Raw genomic sequence first — 23,997 nt, 5'->3', positions numbered from 1 at the left:
AAAAATTCAGATTCTTTTCCCTAACATACTATCAAACTCTCGACATTCGAGATAGAATACATTGTACTAGCCGGTCTTCTGCATCACTATATAAATCGTCAATGCACATTCTGCATTTCTCTTTGGTATCAGCTTTTGGTGTAATTCTTTTGTCTTTGCTTTCAACTATTTCCCGTTTAATTATTTTCTTCTTCGCGCACTTGTCATCGATCACTTTTTCTTTCTTTCTTCCTGTTTTTGTAGCTATCTTTTCATGCTTCTTGTCTTCCTTCTGTTGCAAACGCGTACGATATTCAGCAGATGGTATCGCCGTTAACATATTCTGAGCAGTTCTTGTTTTATTTTTAGTTGATTCATTAATAATTTTTTGGAAAAATAAATGCTTCGTGAAAGAAGAGTTTTCTTTCTTTATCACATCGCTGTCAATTTCGTTCTTTATTTCTTCGTACGATGATGGAAGTGACAATAGTTCTGCGACAGCATTGTCATCCATTTTTTTCTTACTTGTAATAATTGTAAATTGAACATAATTCGGACCTTTATTTTCCTTTCCAAATTCTTCTGTCTTGTGAATATCTTGACTTTCTGTTAAATTTGCACGACTTCAACTCATTTTCTGAATCATTTCCATTTTACGATCAGTTTTCGATTCATCGTTGCGTTTCAAAATTTCAAACAATGCATTTATTCGTAAATTAGAAATATTCAATTTATTGGCGACCAACTGTGTTGTACATCAAATTTGAACACTATCCAATAGTCGTCCGTGGAGGCCGTCTATTAGTTTTACTTATATTTTCAATACTAATAGACAACCCTATCGAAAAAATGTACATATTAACCGCTTAGTACAATTCTAAACTCAAAAACCTCTCATTTAAGTATTACTAATTGCGTATGTAAAATATTAATATGCATAACTTATGTTTATTAACGATAGACGCTATTTTAGATCCCTGTTTCTGTTACTAAATTCATTGAAATTTCGCCACGTGATATCAATTAATCAGCCGCTGTCGGAACAAAAATTTTTGTAATTCATAGTAATATCATTAGGGACATGAAACTGTATATACCAAAAGTGAAGGTATAGATTTACTACTAGTATATTTTATTTTATGCGATTTTGTTATTGCTTCTTAATTATCAGACATTTATTTTGGAAGAGACTGATTACTGGCTAAGGGCCGACTACTGACGCATTTACCCTACAATTAAAATCGCATTTTTCGTTGTGTACGATTATGTCCTACTCAATACTCTTTATAATGCGACTTTGTTTCGTACACAGGATATATTGGATTGCTAAGTAAAAGACAAATCATTTCAGTTCCGATTTTCGAAAGCGTAGTACATAGAACACAGTAACTATTGAATATATAGTGCAAAATTAACTGGCATATTAGTGTTTATATTAATATTAATAATAGTCTTAATGTTATTAATAATGTTTATATTAGTGTTAATAAAAACAAAAGAAAAACTCCAGAATTATATAAAATATTACAAGTGGTTTTGACAATCCCGCCAACACAAGCGAGTGTAGAAATGAGCACTGAAATTTATTTGATCTCCGCTACACTCGAAAATCACAGGAAAAATTATTAACGATATATTAATTATAAAATTAAATTGTAACACAATTATGGATAACTAAGAATTAATTTTTAAAAATAAATTCTTTTAAAATATTCAATATCGCACTTTAAACGTTTTCTATGTACACATTAATATTTTCACACATTTAATAAGAACTAATAATCGTAATGAAATTTGTATAATAATGCGCACAGAACAGAACTATAATCGAAATAGAACCGAAAAATAACAGTCACAGAACTCATATAACATCGATTCTGAAGAACCTTAACTGAAACCAATATATCCATAACAATTATAATATTTTTCAGTTCTCAAAGTTGTTTCAATTTAAAACTAATATATAACAGTTTGAAACAGTTATTCTCAAAACCGTTGCAAACCCTGGTCAACACTAATGTAAATTTTACATATTTTTTATTACATCATTATGAGTTATGTTAGTCGATACGTGCGTTTTTTTTTTCGACGAAAATGAATCAAAATAGGACATTTCTGACAAACTTTCAACTATGTATAATTAAAAATGGTCCAAATAATATCATGTTCAGACTTTTTTTCATCGGGAAAACCTCGCCACCCCATTAATAAGACTCTCATGAAGATATAGTGAGAGATAGAAAAGTTCTTAATCTGCATTAGTATCAGCCACGCTGATATACGTACAGCATCGCTTTCGAATTCGGCAAGCCGGGTTTCAAATCTACAGCTGTGGGTGAAGAAACATAAATAATGGTTAGGATGAATCCTCAATACGAATGCCTAATACAGATTCTCACAATAAGCGAGACATTGATATACTTCAAAGTTATTGAAATATAAGTTGAGCTACATTATCTCTAGAGTACCACTCTAATGTAATGTACATTAACATTCTCATATTTTTGTCAACATTTGCATGACCATTACCAACAGAAAATATATTTATAATATCCATGATTGTGTTTGAAATATGTTAACTTCAGTATGCTTTAAAAATTCAAACAGTGAGATCATGAAGTCTGTGTGGAGTCTACTAAATTTTAGTGTGTTATTCGATAATATATATTTCATTAATTCATATTGTTTCGTTTTAATTTTTCAATATCTTTGAAGTAACTTGTTTGAATTAACATTTCCATCTTTGATTTACTGTATGCAATTACAAGTATACTTTATTATATTGTGTTTAATTATCATTGTTTATAACAGGGGATCATAAGTTATTCTGAAATTCACAATATTATGTGCATATCCGAATTTAAACGATATACAGGATATATTAAAACACGTATGCATAACTTCAGGAAACATATGATGGGATTTTAAAAAGTGCAATGTTTTCTTATTTCCCTTTACTATATTTTACTCTTCAATACTTTAATCATTAAGCACTTGTTTAGCTAATGACTATGCTGCTCGAGTTAATTCACAGTAGTTGAGAACATTCTTGTTTGTCGCCAACAAAAGTTGATTTAGTGCACTCCATAATGTCAATAATTTAAAAATATTCCTCCTAAAAACACTCGTAAAAATATGGCACAATAACGGAGATGTAAACGACTAGATCTTACGAAAGTCATTCCGTGTCAAATCAATTACTTTCTGTAATCGAGGTCAGAAATTTTAATGGAATTTAAATATGTTGCAGTACGTGTGAAATTATGAAGGTCTCAATAAGAGATAGACGCTATCATCGAGATGTTTATGTTGTCAGAAGAAAAACATGGTGTCAAACTAATGTCAAACCTATTGAAACTTTACGAAAACTGAGGTGAGGACATGCGTCTAGGTACACACTGATCGTACTCTCGAGGAAACTAACAAAGGTCAATTTATTATTAAACAAAATATACAAAAATAACAATGTTCTTACGTTATGACTTTCGTAGCTTGTTCAGACATTATGAAACAGTGGGCAGACGATTTCTGTCTTTGTGCGATGTGTACTGGGACGACTATCCCTTTTGTCCCGTGTTTAAAGGGCTTGCCCAAATATCGTGCAGGGAAAAGACAAGACGTTGAAGAAAACTAATTCCGCTTTATACGAAAAACCCCTTTATTATCATAGCTGCTACAAGACTAACAGTACAATTTCGAGAAGAAACTCTGAAAAACATACCGATGTATAAATGGTATATACGGTACAGCGAAGAGCGCAAAACTGTTCACAACAATGCTAGAAGAGGAATATCGGATGCCACAGTAATGAATGATGTCAACATTCAACGTATAGAGAATCTTGAGCAATAGGTAACAAATGTTTGTAAAATAATTAAAAACATCCCAATTTAGTGCCTTTAAATTTCAATTTGTTTGGTCCTTTGAAGAGACAATTAGACGATAGATGCTTTCAGTCAAATGAGTTTAAAATTTATATGTTACTATTCGTTAGGCTTCCTTCTCTCCAAACGGGGAAGTTCGAATTTGCTGTCTTTACATGGGCTCCACTTGTTCTATAGAGTTGCGAGTGATCATTTGGTATGGAGTTTGCCATCGCAAAATTTTCTTCTCATATTCTAATGATCTAAACCCCTACTAGTCTTTTAGAATTGACTTTCCTTCCGATACCTCCGATTTTTTTTCATTATCAAACGTATTCTCGTACGTTTCAAAACTGTCATTTAGATCTTCATTGTATGTAACCAGAACCACCTTTTTTCCCGTTAACTTTATTTCATCAATCATGGTGTCAACATTGTTGTATATTTCATTCATCATTTCTGTGTCCGTCGATGAAAATCCGCTTGAAAGACATTTCTTTAATATAGCCCATTTATTTCAGCATGTACTCACACACCTTCCACGCTTTTCAAAGATTTTATTCAGTGGTTTTTTATTCACTTTTAAATTATAAATCTTCTAACGTAACTTGCACAATAACCCAATACATATCGATAACCAGAAACGTCTTTTTTCCAAAAAGGCAGCCTCACCCCCCTTCGATGAGCAAATATAAGACTATTAAGTATAATAGTATTTTTGAGTCAGTATAACTTCGTAATAACTTCAAATTGACAATCTCAAGTGTTAATGCTTTCAGCTTTCAAAAACCCAGACAGAAAAATATTTTTTTAATATTGCCAGATTCAAGATTCTTTTGGTATACAACAAAGGAAACTTTGAATGTAATTGTGATCCAACTGAGGAAGTGTAACTTCCACACTTGCCGTTTTCAAAACTTCAAAGTAGTTTAAAGTATCGTATAAGGTGACAAATTTGTACATCGAGGATGAAGAATGTACACCTACTCCTGCCATAAATTACATTACAAGTATATTAGGTTTTTGTGAAACAAATAAGAGACATTATCATTTTTAATTAATCAAACTTTATTTGCACAGTTACTACCAAGTGAGAAAAAATGATATTATTCAAAAAGAATAAAGGGAGTGATCCTTTCGTTTTTCATTTACGTATATTAGTGACACTTCTGATTTCAAAACCCTTATTTTCTAATTCATCTTTAATCACCATTGTCGAGATTGAACTATGTAGATTTTTAATAACAACTCTGAAAGATCTTTCCTGACACGGTTGACACGTATGAAATGCGCTATGTTATTTACCTTTAGGAAATGGACTAGTTTTCGGTAGGTGTCTGAGGTGTTAACTTTAATCGAGTCTGGTGACATTGATTTGGAGGAAAACTCTTCATCTGTTAGGACAATTTTAAAGCTTTCTAACATAAGTGGGAAATTTCCTATATCGTCCATAAATATTGAAAGTGGTTTATGCAGTTTATTGGTGTTTTCATTGACGTCCTCAGTAATTTCATCTTTTTGCATTGTTTCATTAATTATTTAATACTGAGAATCTATCGGAGTTTTGTTTATTGATAACTTGCAAAGCTTGTTTCTTTCTCGGGTGGTTCTTTGGCTGAGTTGTATCTCCATTTCTTTTATTTCTCCTAGGTTTCACTTATTGCCACGTGAGTTCTTGATCTGACATATTCGTATCGATCTGTTGTCTAAGTTCCTCTTGTAAGTTCCTATCTACATGTATTACTCACCGTTTCTGTATGTTGTATTATCCTATGGTACCAGCGTTAGCTGTGTATGTGTGAGTACGCTGATTTGTTGTGATTTTTATAGTCATAACAGGTGTTCTGCCAAATATAGATTGCCCATAATATGGATACGTAGAATACAAGGTTGTGGTCACTGTATCACTTGCGGAAGTAAATATCGGCGAGGGATATATCCCTCCACTTTCTTGCTGCATTTTGCAACTAACAAGAGTTATTTATGTGAACTAGAAGATGTATAAACACTTTCGATTTCTCACTTTCTTAACCGTTCGCTTATGTATATTTAAATTCAAGGATCGCTATGTATTCATAGAAATTTTCATGCTTCCGCTACTTGCGATATTTTTAAACAGGCTGAAAAATATCCTTTGTGACAGACTTTTGGAAAATAAATTTTAAAGAAAATTCAAAGTATATAGTAAAATCATATCATATAAAAGTAACAAGATAAGATACAATTAATGTATCTATGCAGCGTATTCAAATACAGGTGTAGGTAATTACAAGAGGTAATTTTACAGTTTCAAATAGGACGAAAATCAAAAGTGATAAAATTGCAATAAAAGCCTCTTTTGGAAATTATAAATAATTAAAAATTATCAGTTCAGTCAGAGCACGCCCAGTGGCGGGAAATATACGACAGATTTACTGTGTAGTACACACATTTACCTACATAATCAAAAGCGTTTCCTGCTAAAATTTATGAAAAAACACATGTTACATTATACGGTATTAAAATTGTCTAGTTATAAAAATCCAGAAGTGTATGTTTAAACCTGCGCAACAAAATTTTTCAATTGGGAGGATGACTTTCAATACATAATGTTATCTCAAACTATCATCCACACAAAAACACACATATGTGTGTTTGTTCAACAACGCGATTGTTCTACTGTACCGAGGAATATCCCACATTGCAATGGTATCATTCGCGAGTGACAATTCCATATTCTGCGAATTAAATACAATTAGAACTGTTATTAGTTGTCTAAATAAAAAATTATAAATTATTATTAAAAATATTGTGCATATGCGTGCCTCATTGGACAGTATAATGCATATGCGTGAGGATTTCTTTGGTGGACACACGTAAACGGAACAAATACTGTGGATATGTGGGCACACATGGATAATTTGTGAGAATCACAATATGTATAAAAAATTACATTTTCACCCTTTCGATTTGAAAATTTCATCTGGTATCTTCTTGGATTTTTATGATTAGGTAGGTTTAATATCGTACAACATGTCCCGTGTACTTATTTGTAAAATCTTACAAGTTCGTATTGCTTTGACCACGTGGATATATATCCGTTATAAATGGTAAATTTATCGTGCGTCCGCCACAACTGGTCGCGCTCTGATTAAGCTGTCTTAGAAAGAAACCCCTACCACAATTTCATCACTCTTGAGTTTCATTTTATTTTGATCTGTAGAATGACCCTCTAAAACAATGCCTACCTGTTGATGAACTCCCTGTACGTGTCTAACTAGCAAAAGGATTTTTTAATGGAATGAAGTTAAAAATGCAGGTAACAAAGAGCGAAGAGTAACAAATCCAAGAATATTAACTGTTTACGGCCACTCATTTCTGTAAAACAGAGTATTAACCATTTGTGTCTCCCTAACGTCATTAGAGTGCAAACGATTTTCAATTAATACAATAATCGGGATGCAAGTAGACTAGAGTACAACGCGAAAAACCAGTATTCGAATCCTGCAGATGGGATATTTATTTTTATAATTTACTTTATTTCTTTTCCTGATTTCCTGTCATTTTATGTTTTACACCTAACCACTGAATTAATGTTTTTAACCCCCCCCCCCCCCCCTATCGGCAATACGACACAGTTTTTCAACCCATGAACTAGGAAATAAATGCGAATTGCAAGAAATTTGTTCAGTATAGGTAATTTACTTCGACAGACAAGTAATGAATATTTTTTTATTTACGTATATAAAACCTTAACTCTTTGGTCGATATAAAGAATCATATTGAAAAGTTTTTCGCCGAAAAACCTGAGAACTTCTCGAAGGATGAAATCTTCAAGTTGTATAAAAGACGCAGAAAGGTTGTGAAACAAAGTGACAACTATATAATTCAATTCCTTGAAAACCGGCACTAACTTTTTGGACGATGATAATATTTTGGTGGAGTAACAGGGGCAATATAAGTCATTTGTTTCTTAACTGGCACGAATCTCTACGGCCCGGTGTTCAAACCTACTATTACATAATAAATATTTAACGAACGACGAAGCAATCGTATAGTTTCTTTTTTTTTTTAGTGTATCATTGAACTTAAGATGAAAATTATGTAGTAGAAATATTATATTGTACCATATTGGTTATATTGATTATATTTTACTTTTTCCTTTATTCTTATTTCCTATCCTTAACAAAGAAAGAAGTACGAGCCGTTCGAATTGCGTGACTAACCCCTACATATGATCTTAACTCCTACCTCTACTATATAATTAACTTTTCAACGATGATTTATTGATCCATTACACTTTCTAAAGGGTTGTAGAAAGAATCGATTTAATATAACGAAAAAAGTGAAGGTTCTTTCTGCAGAATTAGAAACGTTGACCTTCCAAATTATAATCTGAGATGCGAGCATCGGGCTTTATTATATCTGATGGTTAAAATTTGTATCCTAATGAAATTAAGGAGACATAAATACTTGAAACAATTTTTTATAAAATAGTTAATATTCTGAATTTGTTCATCCTACTGTCACCCACATTACGAAATGGTTCCATCCAAACAAACACTCGTCCCCGTTTATAAGCTTCTCCTATAAAAACAAGAATTAATAAAAAATAACTTACCTTTACAGAAAGAAATGCAACGACCAATGCTGCTACATCGGACAACATATGGAAACTGTCAGCTATCAAAGCCATTGAGTTAGTCACGTAACCGACTACTATTTCTACCAAGAAAAATAGAGCTGTTAACCACAGCATTGTCAGTAGGCGACACTTCTTTCCTGTGAAACGACCCATGGTGTTTGTATGTACCTAAAAGTAATTTTAGAATCATACATAAAAGTATAGTATCATAGAAAATAATCCACGAAGGAAACAAATTTATAAAATTTCTCATTTTTAACACATTTTTATACTGACTTCCATATCTCGTACAGACATTGCATTTTTTTTAATACGCTGCCAACGTCAGTAAGAAATATGAATTTAGAAATTGTTTCTATACTTTATCTCCATATTTGCATGAACAACAATAACAGAGTACCACTTACGTACACCGGGAGGCATTCATTTCTACCATTTAGGGGAAATACGGTACGCCAAATACGTTCCCTTCTCTATCTTGACAAACTTCTAATTGTCGCTTGGCTGAAACGTTACATGGCGTTTATCGAATGACTCTGTCGTCAATCGTAAGATGGATCGGGTTGAACCTTCTGAAACATCTAACCTTGGTGTGGCTAACCTAAAGCGACCAGTAGCATAAATCGCTATGAAATAACAATTCTCTGAGAATAGCTCCATAATATTTGAAGTTTATAATATATTATCAATCCAATGAACTTATTATTTAGCATTGAATATGCATCATTGTGTTTCGAGGATTAATACTGATAAATGTAACCAACATTTTGTCTATTTTATTTAAATATTCTCGCACAAAGTAAATGTTAAATGAAGTGAAATTCATTTTCAACGTGTTATGATGTATATTTAGTAAGGGACAGTTTAAGTAATTCTTGGATTATTAATATTATGTTTTTAATGGACCAATAATATGTTTTAAACTTTAAGTGTAGTATCGATACATACAGAAGATTCTTTTTTATAACAATTCGTACACCTTGCCGCATATTGGTTATACGTACCAAATTTGAATCTCAATATACAATAATACATGCGTGATAAAAAATAATAAATTCATTGAATTGATAATCCACTATAAATATAAAAAGATTAAATGTTGGTCTTGAACAAGCAAACATTTATTAGACGTTTCGCTCGCAAATTTTCGAATCCATTTCAATTTGATACAAACATTACATCTCTATAAGTAACAATTAATTATATAATAATCGTACAAAAAGAAAAAAAATAAAAGCAAAAAACAACAAATACATAGAAAAATTAGTAAAAATATATAATAATAAACGTGAATAAATGAAAGAATAAATTAATATTTTGGGATATTTAGTTATTAATTAACATCCTACGCTTTCACTTATATTAATTTTACTATTGTTTTTCCATTCACGTTTTCATTTTTATTATTATATACTTTTTGCCCATTCTCCTATATTTGTTGTGTTTTCATTTTTATTTATTTCCTTTTTGTATATATTATAGGGTTAATTTCTACTTATAGGTTTTAACGTTTGCGTTAAACTGAAATTGACGAAACATTTAGTCATTCTCTATTTATTATTAAGTCGTCCCATAAATTTGTGTCGCAGTGTGTTCATACTTCTCTTGTTATGTTTTATAAATACCCAGAGATAGAAGGATTTGAGTGACTAAACGTTTATGCTTCAGTTTAGTCTGTAGAAGGCATACGAGAGCTGTTAAATTTTATATTTAACAACCGATAAAAAAAAAATAACTGTAATGCGGATCCATTTTCAATATCTCAAATTGTACGAGTCCCGAAAAGAGAATACGACAACAAGTGCAGCAAATAACATTTGTGTCATTCATGGGGAAGGTGTTTCATCGGCTCGTACGTGTAGAAAATTTTGAGGTTTGATCAATTCCGGAAGGGAAATTTTAATTTAGAAGATAAACCACGAGCTGAACGTTCAATTGCTGACGGACGAAGACAGAATTCGTAATCTGGTGAATGAAACGAGGAATTTGTCTATGCGATAAATGTCGCAAATTTAACCGTGTCAAAATCATATGTACATAGACATTTGAAGAAAATGAAAATAACAACAAAACTGAACGTATAGTTACCGCATCAGCTCACGGAGAGCAATCGTCACTTGCGTATCGTTGTATGCACGTAACGAAACCTAAGCCTTTCTGAATTACATAGTAATTGGAAATGAAAAATGAATCGTGTACGAAAGTCCCCATAGGAAATAAACTTGGACCGAAAGAGAAAACCTGGTTTACACTCCCACAATGTTCTTTTCTCTGTATGGTCGAACTACCAATGAATTTTGTTCTCCGAGCTATTTCCACGAAATTAGAAAATTAATGTCGACTTGCATTAATGTGGGTTGAGCTTGAAAAATTAAGAGAAAAAATTGCAGAAAAACGTAAAAAATGTATAAATCATGCTAATATGATTTTCCATTACGCGCATTTTTTTTATTCAAAACGTGCAAAAAAAAATTATACGAATTTAATTGGAAAATTTGATTTCATTCACCGGACATCGCACCATCGGACTTCTATCTGTTTCGATTGTTACAACATTATTTAGGTGGCAAGAAATTTGACAATGTGAACGTCATAGATAATGATTTATAAAATAATGCTGTAAGATTAAAATATTGCTTTATGTAATAGAAGAATAAACGGCACGAATTTATGAGACAACCTAATATAATAGGAAACAATTTTTCTAGTGCTATCTATTATAAAGTTAGAATATCGCGCTGCTATTAACAGAGTATTTTTCTTATTTAAAAAAATGTAACGGACTTCGTTCTCAAAACGCAGTGATGTATACCTGGCCAAAAATGACGTGTACGTTAAATCGATAACTTATTGTAAATTTGTAATTTCGCGGAGCCATTGGAAGAGTATTATTTTATAGCGATTCGTCTGATTTAATACACCTTATCGTGCAATAGGCGGCAGATCGATTCCTCTCGTAACATCATACAATTGTAGTAATTCTATCTAACTTGTTAGTAGTGTGACAACTAGAAGCATACAATAAAGTAAGAGTAGCGCAAACGAAATCATATATCTCTCGAACGGAATAAATTAGTGCTGTCCAATGCACACGTACGGATCAATTAATATTTGGTATTCAAAAGAAATACGTCTATTCAAGTGTATCCCCTTCTCTATCTTAGCAAGCATCCAGTTGTCGTACAGTTGAAACATTAATTGGCGCGTACGATATTTATTTCGTTAGCAGTTCGTGGCTCAGGATCGATGGAAAGTGTTTAACGTAAAGAAGACACAATTATCGAAAGGTTGATTCTCATTTGTTTTTTCTTGCCGAAAGTAGGAGCGAAATGGAACAAGATCGAGTAAAAGAAATTAAAAACAAACGAGAAACGATATAAACGAATATTGTGTGCAACATTGCACGTGACGGACAAAGTATTTGCAATCCGAAAAATGGAGCAAGACAAATAAAATACTTGGTTTGTCTTGTACCATTTCTTGCTCGTTTTTGGTCTATCTGTCTCCCTCTCGTATCCGTAGATCAAAAGTGAATCAGAAATGAAGAGAGCCTCGATTTACAAACGTGTAGATCAGACCGAGCTCATAACGAATAAATATTGTATTGTATTTTGAGAATGAATTCCAATACATGTAACATCGGCAGAAGTTTCATTGAAATGAGAACAATTCTCTATCAATAGTGCAATATTATTTAAAGTTTGTAACAGATGATCTATCCACAAAATTAAACTCTTGTTTGTGAAACACTAATTAAGTGTTTACGTAATGTATGTATAATTGTAATCTGAGAGTGAAGTCTGAGATATCTAACTTGGATACAAGTCGAACAAATCACTATGAAATGACAATACTCTAATAAGCTGCTTTGCGATATTTAAAGTTTAAAATAGATCATCGATCTAAGTACATTGTATTAAAATACTGTTTATTAAATACGTATTATTTCGTTCTGGGATATTACTTTGACAATTGCTTCGCGACATGTAAAGTTTATAATTGTTACAACAATTGATACAACACAAAAGCTGTCAGCAACTGCACAATATTTTAATCGTATAAGAAGTTATTATATGATTAAAGTACCATATCACAACGTTACATAAATGAACTTTGATACATGTAACCAATATCTTCCATATTTTATCTAAACAATATATACACAAATGTATCAAAATAGAAAAATACCTATTTAATAAACAATAATCTGTCCATTGAATTGATAATATATTGTACGGATTAACTAATATTATCTAGCGTTACACCCACGCAAAAGTTAAAAGCTTGTTGAGAAAGAAAAGAAGATGTGTTTAGCGTGTTGTATTCCCCTCAAACGGCAGAAATAATATATCCTTGTCTACACTCGATGACAGCTATGCGTGCCGTGTGAAGGATCAATGATTCAGTTCGTGCTACTCTGTCCCCTTCATTGTACGCTTTTAGGTATTGCGCGCTAAATCACCAGATGACATTACCACAATAGTGCACAGGGTACTCATTATGTCACAGAACTTTCCAAAATATCTAAGTTTGACGCAACTGTCTTATGTGTAATAAGTCGCATTAACTTATTTACGAGATACAAATCCTATCAATAGTTTAGTGACATTCATAGTTTATAAAAGAATATAAAAACAATGAACATATTATTTATTAAATACGTATCATTATGTTCTGAAAATTGATTCTACTACACTACTTTGTGTATACGGATTCTCATAATGTAATAGTACGTATTTAGTACATAATAATTTGTTTATTGGACTGATAAACTTTAAATGTCGCGAAGCTGTTGACCGAACATAATTATTTCATAATGATTCATGTGATTCGTCACACTTACATTGGTCGTGTCATTGAAAGATTTCAGCACTCTATCATGCGATCGATGACATAATAATTCTGCGCACGCATATTACACCGTTGTAGTAATACTATCTATCATTTCGATCACATGACAACCAAAAATATACCCTGAAAGCAACAGAACGCCAAAGTGTTCAAACCGGTTTTGAAATCACAGCGGGTCTAAGTTGTAATATACAACTAGTATCATAAAACTATAATAAGGTTCTTAAAGATGAGCCTTTGTTTTGAAGATATTCAAGGTGTAAAATGTGTGTGCTCCTCATACTAAGACTACACAAACGGTGTTCAAAACCAGATTCTGTAACCGCAACAGTAGAGTATGGGTTCGAATCCTAAATATTACATGAATTTTTTTATATTTTTTTCTTATTATTACTAGTATTTATTTTTTTTCTAAATCACACATTTGTATATCAAAATCGATATTTGTATCATCATTCGGAAACGAAAATATGTCATCTTCTATTAATTCCACTTCATCGAGTATAATGATAATACGACTGTACATTTCATTTGCAATTTTGGTGATCGTCGACGAAATGTTCCTAGATGACGATTCCATGCACTTCACATATCTATTTTGAATTCTTTGTTATCGATGATTTCCACATCGCTTGAACAACTTGCACTCAGGAAATCACTATCCATTTTCGTACGTCGACATATTTTTTCTGATATTACCTTCATGACAAATCAAGATAAAATGACCTACACAGAAATCACTATGAGAACTTACTCATTTCCACCGAGAAGGGATTCAACCATTCCTACGAGCAGGTTATGAAAATCGCATATGCAGTTAGAAGCACAGTATTAGAAGCACACAAATTTTAAACCTTGAGTATCTCCAAAACGAAGATTCACTCTAAAAAAAACCCTAGTATGGTTTTATAACAATAATTGTAACCTACAACTTACACTTACTACGGTTTTGAATGCGACTTTCACACCTTAGCGATCTCCTTGGAGATCATTGGCTCTTCACGCAGTATACTAGGTTGTTCAATAAGTTTTATCGAACGATAAAACTTATTGAACAACCTATTAAATCAGTATTACTGATAAGAGACAAACCCCAATCTCCGATTTTGATTTTAATGAAATTTTTCAAACGTTAACATATAGAATCCTAATGGTATGTATGAAATATCAGGTGTAGTTATTTGATAATTTAGAAAACATAAACAATTAAAGTTACGTACCTCTTGATGTAATATAAGTATAAATAGACGTTACGAATGTTGCGATGATGAAGCGAGATGACGATTTAGGTTGTAAAACGCAAGTCCTAGGACTCATTCTTGTTGAAGATAGTATTTTGCAATTTTATTATTTAAATTGTAGAATATTAATTATCGTGAACACAAGACAAACGCAAAATAGTCCGGTATCGTGTACAGATAATAAAACCATATTTGTTGCAAGAAGATTTTTGAATTTTTATTTTATCAAGAAAAGCAATTTGGTCTACGTTGAGAAATATTTCTCCGTTTCGACGGTACCTGTTACACACCGTATCTTTAACGAATAGAAAATACTATAAAGAAATACTGTATCGAAATTGTTAGTAATTGAAATAAAATTTCAATATTATTATTTATTATTTGTACTTTTTTTGTATGTACGGTAATTATCGTCCTGAATCTTGCACGATGTTGCACAATAAAATTATAAAAAAAAGAACTTTGTATGACGAGAATCGATTTTAGGACTTGCGATTACAAACCACATAATTTTCTCATTTTGCCACCACATCTACCGTAACGTATACTTATAATACTTATAATATATATATAATATATCAAGAGGTACGTAATTTGTACTTTGATTGTTTATATCTTTAAAATTATCGAGCAACTATGCCTAATATTTCATACGTATCATTAAGCACCTGTATGCTCCCATCTTGCAAATAGTCATTAAAATCAAAGCTGAGCAGTCCTTCCCTTATGAGTGTATGTTGACAGATTATATTGAAATACTAATTGCAAACACTGTATTTGTTTTTTAGTAGTTTCATATATATAAAACTTAATTTTGTGATATAAAATACTACACAATATTATGTTTTGACTGTTCATACAAAATAATATAATTAATAAATTAAAGAAAACAAAATATATAGTTGTACAAAATATAGTAAAAAATAGTACAAAATAATGTTTTTGTTACACGATGCATCGCATAAAATATTATGAACTATTTTCTTGGAAATTATTATGTACAACATAAGTCATTATACGATTTCTTAAACATGGAAAACATGTAGGTATAATTTCAAGAATGAATAGGCGTAGACAAATAATGAAAAATGTTCATATAAATATTTATTCTATTTGACATTATTTTCGAGTTTGACATTTCGTATTTCAATCATTTTCGTTACAAACTAAGCTAGCGTAATAAATTCCACTCAGCAGTTTATTATCAAAACAAACAATTCTACTATGTATCGACTAAATATTTATAAAACGTAATATTTATAAATAATAATAAAATACACCAGTTAATGACCTCTTTATCAAAAGCAGATTACTAGCATTTGAAGATCAAATGAAGACTTAATGAAAAATAAAATTTTCATGTATTTGATTTTATTCTTATGAAAATATTTTTAATAAAAAATGATAAATACGATATGATATATATTATTTTTAGTTATTCTAAGACTAATAACTTTTATTTTCTAGTTCTTATTTACAAAAAATCATTTTACGTTAAATCGATTAGTCTTCACATTCGATGTCAGAGATTTCAGCGAAATTGAAATATTATATATGGAGTAGATTTGATGTTGAATATGTAATAACACTTTTCATAATCTCTCTTCTTTCTTCCTCATTCACTTTTACTCTTCCTCACACGTTATCCCGTTCTTCAACGACAGTTCATTATTTCTTATTTCTTGTCCGTCTCTTCAACAGCTGTCAAAAACTTCGATTAAAATACTAAAAGTATTAATATAACCCCAAGTTTAGAATGTTTGATTAGTACAATACCAAAAAATTTTTTAAATGGAACACTGCAAAAGTTACATCACAGGTGAGTACTTTCACAATATTTTTAAATAGGGTAAAATCCATATATCCTTTAAACATTTTTAAAATTTGTTTGCCTTCACAATTTGTATTAACATTAAACTAGGTACTGCGAAAAGTTTATGTGTTCTTTAAAGGAAGATAATAAAGTAAAATATTTTTTAATGTACGTAATTTTATACAACAAAAAAGTCTCTCTTGAATTAAATAAACGTTTCCAAATGTCTATTTAAATCAATACTTGGAAAGCTACTAACGACTCGCAATCTCAAACAAAAAATTATATCCCCTGAGCCATGGTGATTTTAAAAATATATTTCTAGTTTTTATTTTAGATCTGTTCTAAAAACGTATAATTTTAATAAATTGTTTTGATATACTGTATATACATATACATATGCAAATATTCATATGCAGCAAAATATAAGATATAAAAAAGAAAAACAAGATATAAAAAAGAACATTTAAAATGGTCAAGTATTAAGAAGTTTGTTACTTTCGTCATTATCCAATTGATTTAAAGTAGATCTTTAAAAGATTTTTGTATTCTAATAAAGACTTATTAGGGTAGTAGCTGTATGAGCAAAGGCTGTTATTACTACCTTCAATTATTAACTATAAAGGAACATGACTTGACACGCACTCACTGACATAACCATTGGCCCTTTCCGAAAGAAAATTTATTCAGGATTGCACCTGAGTATTCTCAAATAAATCGACCTACCTTTCAATTCAATTAAACCGATCAAATTCCGACGAACCATGGCCAGTTTCTTCTTTTTACTCCTACTTCCAAAACGTTCAGTGACTCAAGACTGCTTCTTCTAACGACGACCTCCCAGAGGAAAGTTTTTTTCTGTCCCGTTTACATGTCGGCAATAGTTTTGGCAATCCTGATTCGTTAGTCGAGCACCTTGAGCGTTCATCAAACATTCCAGAAACAATCAAATCGACACAACACACTGTGTGGCTCATGCGTTCGTATCAACACGTTCAAGGAGCTGTGGCGAAACTTCAACTTTTAACCATCTCGTCCTGGAGAAGAGCACCCCGAAGGCCACCAAAGCCAACCTCCCTTACTTCACCGAAGCCATCCTCGACGAGACCGAGGACACCGTGTGTCGTATACAACCTGACCGCAGTATTGGAGCAGCTAGAGTCCGTGGTGAGCCCTATCCAAAACACTTAGCGGTCCTCCGCGACCGTAGTCGCTCTACCTCAACTTCTACCAATCCAGATGAGTCCGTTCAACGGCAAAGAAGCCGATTGGAAATCATTCCAGTGGATTTTACTCGCACTATCTCGCGTCATTGTTACGTGGAGACGCGTCAGATGCAAGCGCGGATCTTTCGGTAACGGCCGGGAATTTTGCAACCGCTTGAAGCATCTTCAAATCCAGATACGACGATCCACGCCGGTTAATTGCTGACCATTTCACCGGGCTATTGAATCTTTCAAGGTTCGACAATCGCGCGGATTTACGACTCAATGGGATGGGTCAGAATAGTCCGATGGTCATCTAGACCTATATGCAGGATCCAAGGCGTTCAGATCTTGGCTGGAACGACACTATCCCCCCGGAGACACTTTCGCGATGGGAGTTCATACACAACGTCGTGTCTTCGCTCGATGGCGTGTGCATATCTCGCTGGATCGAGGTGACCTGCGCTCTCCGTCAAGCTGCATGGTCCGGTCGCAAGCTAACTCGTCACCATATTTGGTGGCACGGATTGAGCTAGTTAGACCAACCAACTGCCCAATAGTCAGCTTCCCTGCAATGCCTCCCCGACGGAGACGTCCCAGAGGCTAAGGTCACTGCCTTCCACATGCACACGGAAACTGCGTTCTCCCTGCTCACACGCTTCTCGTCGTAGCCGAAACTGGAGGTCACCTCTCGCAAGATGTACGTGACACTGTTCATGTGTTTGACCTCACAAGCCATTGTCAAAATACTCATCCTTCATGTTTCTAGATATCTTCACGCAATTCTGCTCGCGACGCGGTTTACCCTGCATCGTTTACTCTGATAACAAGTCCACGTTTATGGGAACGGATCAGGAACTACCCGCGCATATCACAACACTATTCACGATCCAAATTTCTAAAACAAGACGGCTTCCGACGGCATCTTGTAGAAATTTATTCGTCCACAACCCCCCCATTTCAGCGAACTACGAGAGGCCGGAGTCAAGTGTCTCACACCGCGGCGTGTAATGAAAAACCATCGTCTTTCTTATGAGTAACCCTCGATCATACTTTGTCGGATGAAAGCATGCCTCGAGTCTCGTCCGATCGTGCCGCTATCCGACGCTTTGGACAAGTACAAACCACTGACGTTGAGACACCTGCTCATTGGCTCCTCGTTACCACAGCTCCCGGACCGACTCTGGTCAACGTCTAGGAAAACCGGCTAATTCGCTGGTAACCAATTTGCCAAATGATCGAAAGCTTTTGGAAAATTTAGCAAACTGATTACCTAGACACCTTGCAACAACGAAATAAGTAGCCTATCTAGTAATCGTCGATCAGAATCGACCAGCTGATTTTATTGCGCAACTCCAAACTTCTCCTCTCCCTCTGTAAATAGGAATTAGGACGAATTGTACACGTCCAACCGAGAATCGACGTGCTAGTTTGCGTGGTGATGGTTGACACCCCCATTGCAATCTGCGAGTGCAGTGCGAGCACTCTGTGCATCTGCCGATGCTAGTAACGGCCTGCATCCGTCTAACTCCGTACGAGCACTCCAAGAAACCCGCCAGTGCATCCGAGCACCGGTTTGCATCCGACACGGTCTCGCCGAGCTTCCCGAGTGTCTTATTTAATACTTTCTCAAAGCATTGTACCTTTGCCTCTTAGTTAACACTCTGCGTCTTAACACTTTCTCAAAACATTGTACCCTGACTGCTGTTGCACTGTGTCCGATATCCCCGTCAATTTTGAAACAATGTTGCAAGGCGGGCAGTACGTTCCGGAACGTTCGTGTGGCTCGAGGCTGCTTCTTCTAACGACGACTTCCCAGAGGAGGGTTTTTTCTGCCCCGATTTACATATGAGCAATGGTTTCGGTGATCCTAGTCACCCAGACCTAACCCAAATCTAACGACTTCCCAGAGGAGAATCTCTTCTGTTCTCGTTTACATGTGAGCAATGATTTCAGTGATCCTAGTCCGTTAGTCAAGTACCTGGAGCCATCGAACAGCTGTTCCAGAAACAATCAAATCGACACAACACATGGTATGATTCATACCTCGCGACGATTGCGGGTCCGTTAGCCGACTTCATACAATCCGCAGCCAATCAGTAGCTTGATTAGCCCAATTCCGAGATGTGAGGAAATTTGGTAGCGGTGACGTGTCGGCCGTACAGAGGTAGAGATCAAAAAATCGAAAGCAGCAGTTGAAAGCAATAAAGAGCAGAAATTAGAGAGTCAAGTCTTTGTAATTTGTGCCAAATTAGGCAGGATGTTTACCAAAATGGAACAAACATCATAACTATGCCTAATTTGTTAAACAACTTTTGAGAAGAGTTAAGAAATTATGAAACCTAGGAAGGGCAGTTAAAAGATGAGTACCTCCAGATTTGAGGATTAGAAGGTGAAATTGTTAATCGGAACGAAGTTTAAGGATAAAGCTTAAGAATGGTTGCACTCGAAGTCTATGTATATATATATTGAAATGCCTTTGAACATACTATTGGAGAATCTTAAGCATGTATCATTACTTAGATTTCTATGGAAAACAGAAAAAAAACTATTTATACTTCCATTTCAAAGGGAAAAATTTATTTAAATATTGTGCAGGCAATACCAGACACGTACTTAAGAAACTAAATTTGCAGAAATAAGGTTAAAATAAGAGTATCACGTTTGGATGTCATGACATTGATGGATAGATGTTTGACCAGAATATCAAGTAACACAAACAACAGCCACAAAACCTTCCAGCGACAGCAATTTGAGAGAAGTGGTAAACAACATATTCCCGTGACAATGCACAATTTTATTTTAATTATTATGGATTGTCAAATTCATTTCAGAAACAGAGAAGTTCTGCAAAAGTAGACGAAGTCAGTGTCTGAAGTACAACGAATGGAGTCTAATTGCAACAAAGTGTATAAAGAATATGTAATATTGGAATATTCGCTGATAAATAGCTGCATAATCTTACAGATACAGGGACAACAACATAAGAAAGATATAATAATAAATGAAATGCACCCCTCCATTGCACCTCAAGGAGATTAAACTTTGAAGAAGAGGATTGGATGAAAATATTGTGCTAAACGAGTTTGAAACAAAATTAACAATTGATGATAATTCCTGTGTAATTAGTATACAATGATATCAAAAACGTTCGCAGGGCATAAAATGTTAATAGATACCGTTTTTGTTTAGATTAGGTTCAGGTTAATATTAAGGATGAAGAAAAACATATCATTGTAATAGCCATTTAACAGAATTGCTCGGATTGCATTTAGTCCTCGATATTTCGACGTAAGTATCAAATGATAATTCAGCAGAATAACGACCTAGTTCAATGACCCTAAGCTGGCGATTCCATAAAATAAAAAACTACAATTAATAATTGAAAGATAAAATAAAATAAATACATCTCACATATTTATAATGTACACCACTTTCACATCATTATAATTTCTAATCTTATTTTTGTCCAGTTATTAGTATACTCTCATAAACTAAATAGACCATAGAACTCTTCATTTTAGTGAGTTTTAAGTACACTATATTCTAATAATATCTATAAAGTGGTAATGTACCCATCATATTTACAAAGTAGTAAGAATGTAGTGCAATTTAATTTTTCCTGTTAGAAGTTACAATTTATGTTGTTTTGATACATATGTAGAGTGTTCATAACAAAAACCAAATAATATTGATTATTTGATTAAATCTTACAAACAATAGAGAAAGTATTATAATGTGGAATTGTATCTTAATTACTGGTATTGCTAAAGTAATTGTTAATGAAGATATTCTGTATAAAAATAAATAAATATTAAACAGATGAAATATGCAATAAAATATTGAAAGTAATGGTCATTAAAACAAAGTGTGCAATATATTTTAGTTTACAAAGTGATCGAATACGTTTATAATATGAACAGAGCAATTTTATATATATATATTATACAAACATATACAAACTAAATATTCAAACTTTACAGTTATGTCATACTGATATTGTAAGAAAGAAGCAATTTATTTTGCTTATAATTATTTATGATATAAAGAAAAAAATTTTAAACTATTATAGTGTCTGAACATAAAAGTTAATTACTATACTTAACAAACTGAAAAAATACTGTTGTTTCCATATCTGGTAAATGCAACTAAACAAAATCACGTAAATTTGTTAGTGTCTGTTCCTAAAACATGATTTTTTTCCAATTCCAAATAAATAATAAGCAAAGTTGAATTAATTCAGAAAACATTTCTGAGTATTACTGAATGAAATTAAACTTTACATTATAAAAGAAAAAATGTCATTACTTTTAATACTATTGAAAAAACTATCCATCAAGTTATATGATAATGCTTTATGCATTATATCAACTAAATGTTTAGTATTTTTATTAGTAAAGTCTTTTATATAATTATATTACATCTGTACATAGCAGATGTACTTAATAAACTTGCTTTTAATACTACAAATATGTAGTACACAGATTATATTACTATTAGTTAATATTTCTTTTGAAAATAATAGATATATAAGAAACATAAGCATAGAATAAATTTTACTAATTTCTGTAGAAAATACAATAGTTTGAAACAATTTTAAAATTGTAAAAACATTTTAAAATATGATAGTAACTTCAGGTTTACTATGAAAAATGTATCAATTTTTCAGATCATATGAAAGCAACTGTCGTGGTAATACAAAAAATATGTAACATAATAGCATTAAAACACACGTGCAATAAAAATAAATAATATAATTTAAAAATTTTATAATCCTATATTTAATACTACTTGTAATTATGAGACTATATATTACATTTAATACAATTCCTGCTTTATGTAGTAAATTATAAAAATAATAAATTTTTTAGCTGTTTACATTACATTTTTATTACTTTTTGATAACAGAATATGAGGTACTCGTATATATTATTAAATTCTAAAATGAAAAAAGTTATAAACATGCTGTTTAATAAAATTAAAGTACTCTGTTTCTGTGTAATACTTAATTTTTTTTATTACATATTACTAAATTTATCTTAACAACCACTCAATTAAATAAATAACAACTAGACCTATCCATTTAAAAGTGTTAAATTTCCTTTTACATGCACATGCATAATGTATCTCATAAATAATGAAACGTCTTAATCTTACACTTTGTTCATAGACTTGTGCAACATAATGTTTATACTGATTTGCTAACACTTGCATATGACATAATTTAGTTTATGAGACATATGCTAAATAATTGTAACATTAACATATTCTTGTATAATTTATATTTTCAAAAGAATATAAACTTCTTAAAGTTCTTTTCAATATTTTCTACAATGTTTTTGTCATGAAAATATAGTAAAAATCATCTCCTAAGAATTTTACTATAACAATTATTATCATACCAATATTCTAAATAAATTAATTTTTTGGTTGATCCCTTTGTTTGGTAATAATGAACATAATTTTTATAAATATTTATTAAGGACAAATGAATGAAATAAGAAACACAATATATTTGATTTAGTCACTACTTAAATATTAATAACAAATATTATATTCAGTTAATTTGCACTTGCCAATTAATATACTTTGTACTTTGTATTTTGTATGATGAAACATATATATTATAAAAAATAAAATAAGGGACAAGATGGTATTATATTAACAAATACTCTTCTTTGTAACATTTAAATCTCTCATTAATTTACTTTAATAACAATAACTATATTACTAATTTAATCAATTTTCGTAATACATACATTATACATAGAAATTTTTCAAATTCAGTACTTCAGTTGTATATTTACACGTAGATGTTATTTATAAAAAATAAGTTTATTCAAATTCAAGAACTAAAATTTAAAAAATGACGTTTACCAAATTAAACAAAGGAAAAGTATAAAATTGATTTACAATATCTAGGTTATTTATACTTCTTTTTCTATCATGTTTCCTAAAGCACTACAAACAAAATCATATGTACTTACGTTTACAATAAATTATTATAATTCTTCGTACAATATATCAAAATTGTATGAAGTGGCTCCAATACAAACTATTTATGGACATGTTACACAGTGCTAATGTGTATTCACAAGTAGAAACAGTAATGAAAGATGACATTAGATTCTTTCTGAACACTTCGAAACATAAATTTTAATTCATTGCTGAAAAACCGCGTGGGAAAATAAAATGCACTAAGTCACACACTTAATTCACACAACTTGATAGAAATCTCACACGACATTACGTTACAAATACCATTGACAAAGTAATGACAAAGGTAGATGATCAAACCCCATCATATTTTTTTAAACTACCAACAGTGATCTAATGATACATTATGTTCCGAAATTGACTAGCAAAGACGAAATGAGTTTTTCTGTCTCTAACCTAAGTTTACAGACTGTACATAGAAAGG

The 23,997-nt window shown here is 32.1% G+C and overlaps 1 protein-coding gene and 1 long non-coding RNA gene across 7 annotated transcripts in view; one reads left to right on the top strand and one right to left on the bottom strand.

Moving 5' to 3' along the window:
- The window catches only part of Znt63c (solute carrier family 30 member 1), a 56,927-nt gene extending 32,956 nt beyond the window's left edge, over nt 1–23,971 (bottom strand). Inside the window, exons 1-4 of one of the 6 annotated variants that reach the window (XM_076305152.1) lie at nt 23,564–23,962; nt 13,310–13,440; nt 8,874–9,067; nt 8,443–8,634 (exon numbers count right to left, since the gene is read on the bottom strand). In XM_076305152.1, coding sequence (XP_076161267.1) covers nt 8,443–8,619 — 177 coding nt within the window. In that variant the 5' untranslated portion in view covers nt 8,620–8,634; nt 8,874–9,067; nt 13,310–13,440; nt 23,564–23,962. Of the gene's footprint in view, nt 1–8,442; nt 8,635–8,873; nt 9,068–13,309; nt 13,441–23,563 lie in introns of those variants that run through there. The other 5 variants (XM_076305151.1, XR_012991203.1, XM_076305150.1 and 2 more) reach the window with 5 other exon arrangements.
- Nucleotides 20,167–20,977, top strand: LOC143143553 (uncharacterized). Its single transcript, XR_012991181.1, has 2 exons — nt 20,167–20,340; nt 20,411–20,977. It is a non-coding gene; the product is annotated as an uncharacterized LOC143143553 (long non-coding RNA).
- Nucleotides 23,972–23,997: the final 26 nt, after the last annotated feature.

Source organism: Ptiloglossa arizonensis, chromosome 2 (genome assembly GCF_051014685.1).
Source record: "Ptiloglossa arizonensis isolate GNS036 chromosome 2, iyPtiAriz1_principal, whole genome shotgun sequence".
Lineage (NCBI taxonomy): Eukaryota > Metazoa > Arthropoda > Insecta > Hymenoptera > Colletidae > Ptiloglossa > Ptiloglossa arizonensis.
The sequence above is the reverse complement of the archived record's forward strand: the minus strand, read 5'-3'. Positions and strand labels throughout refer to the sequence as shown.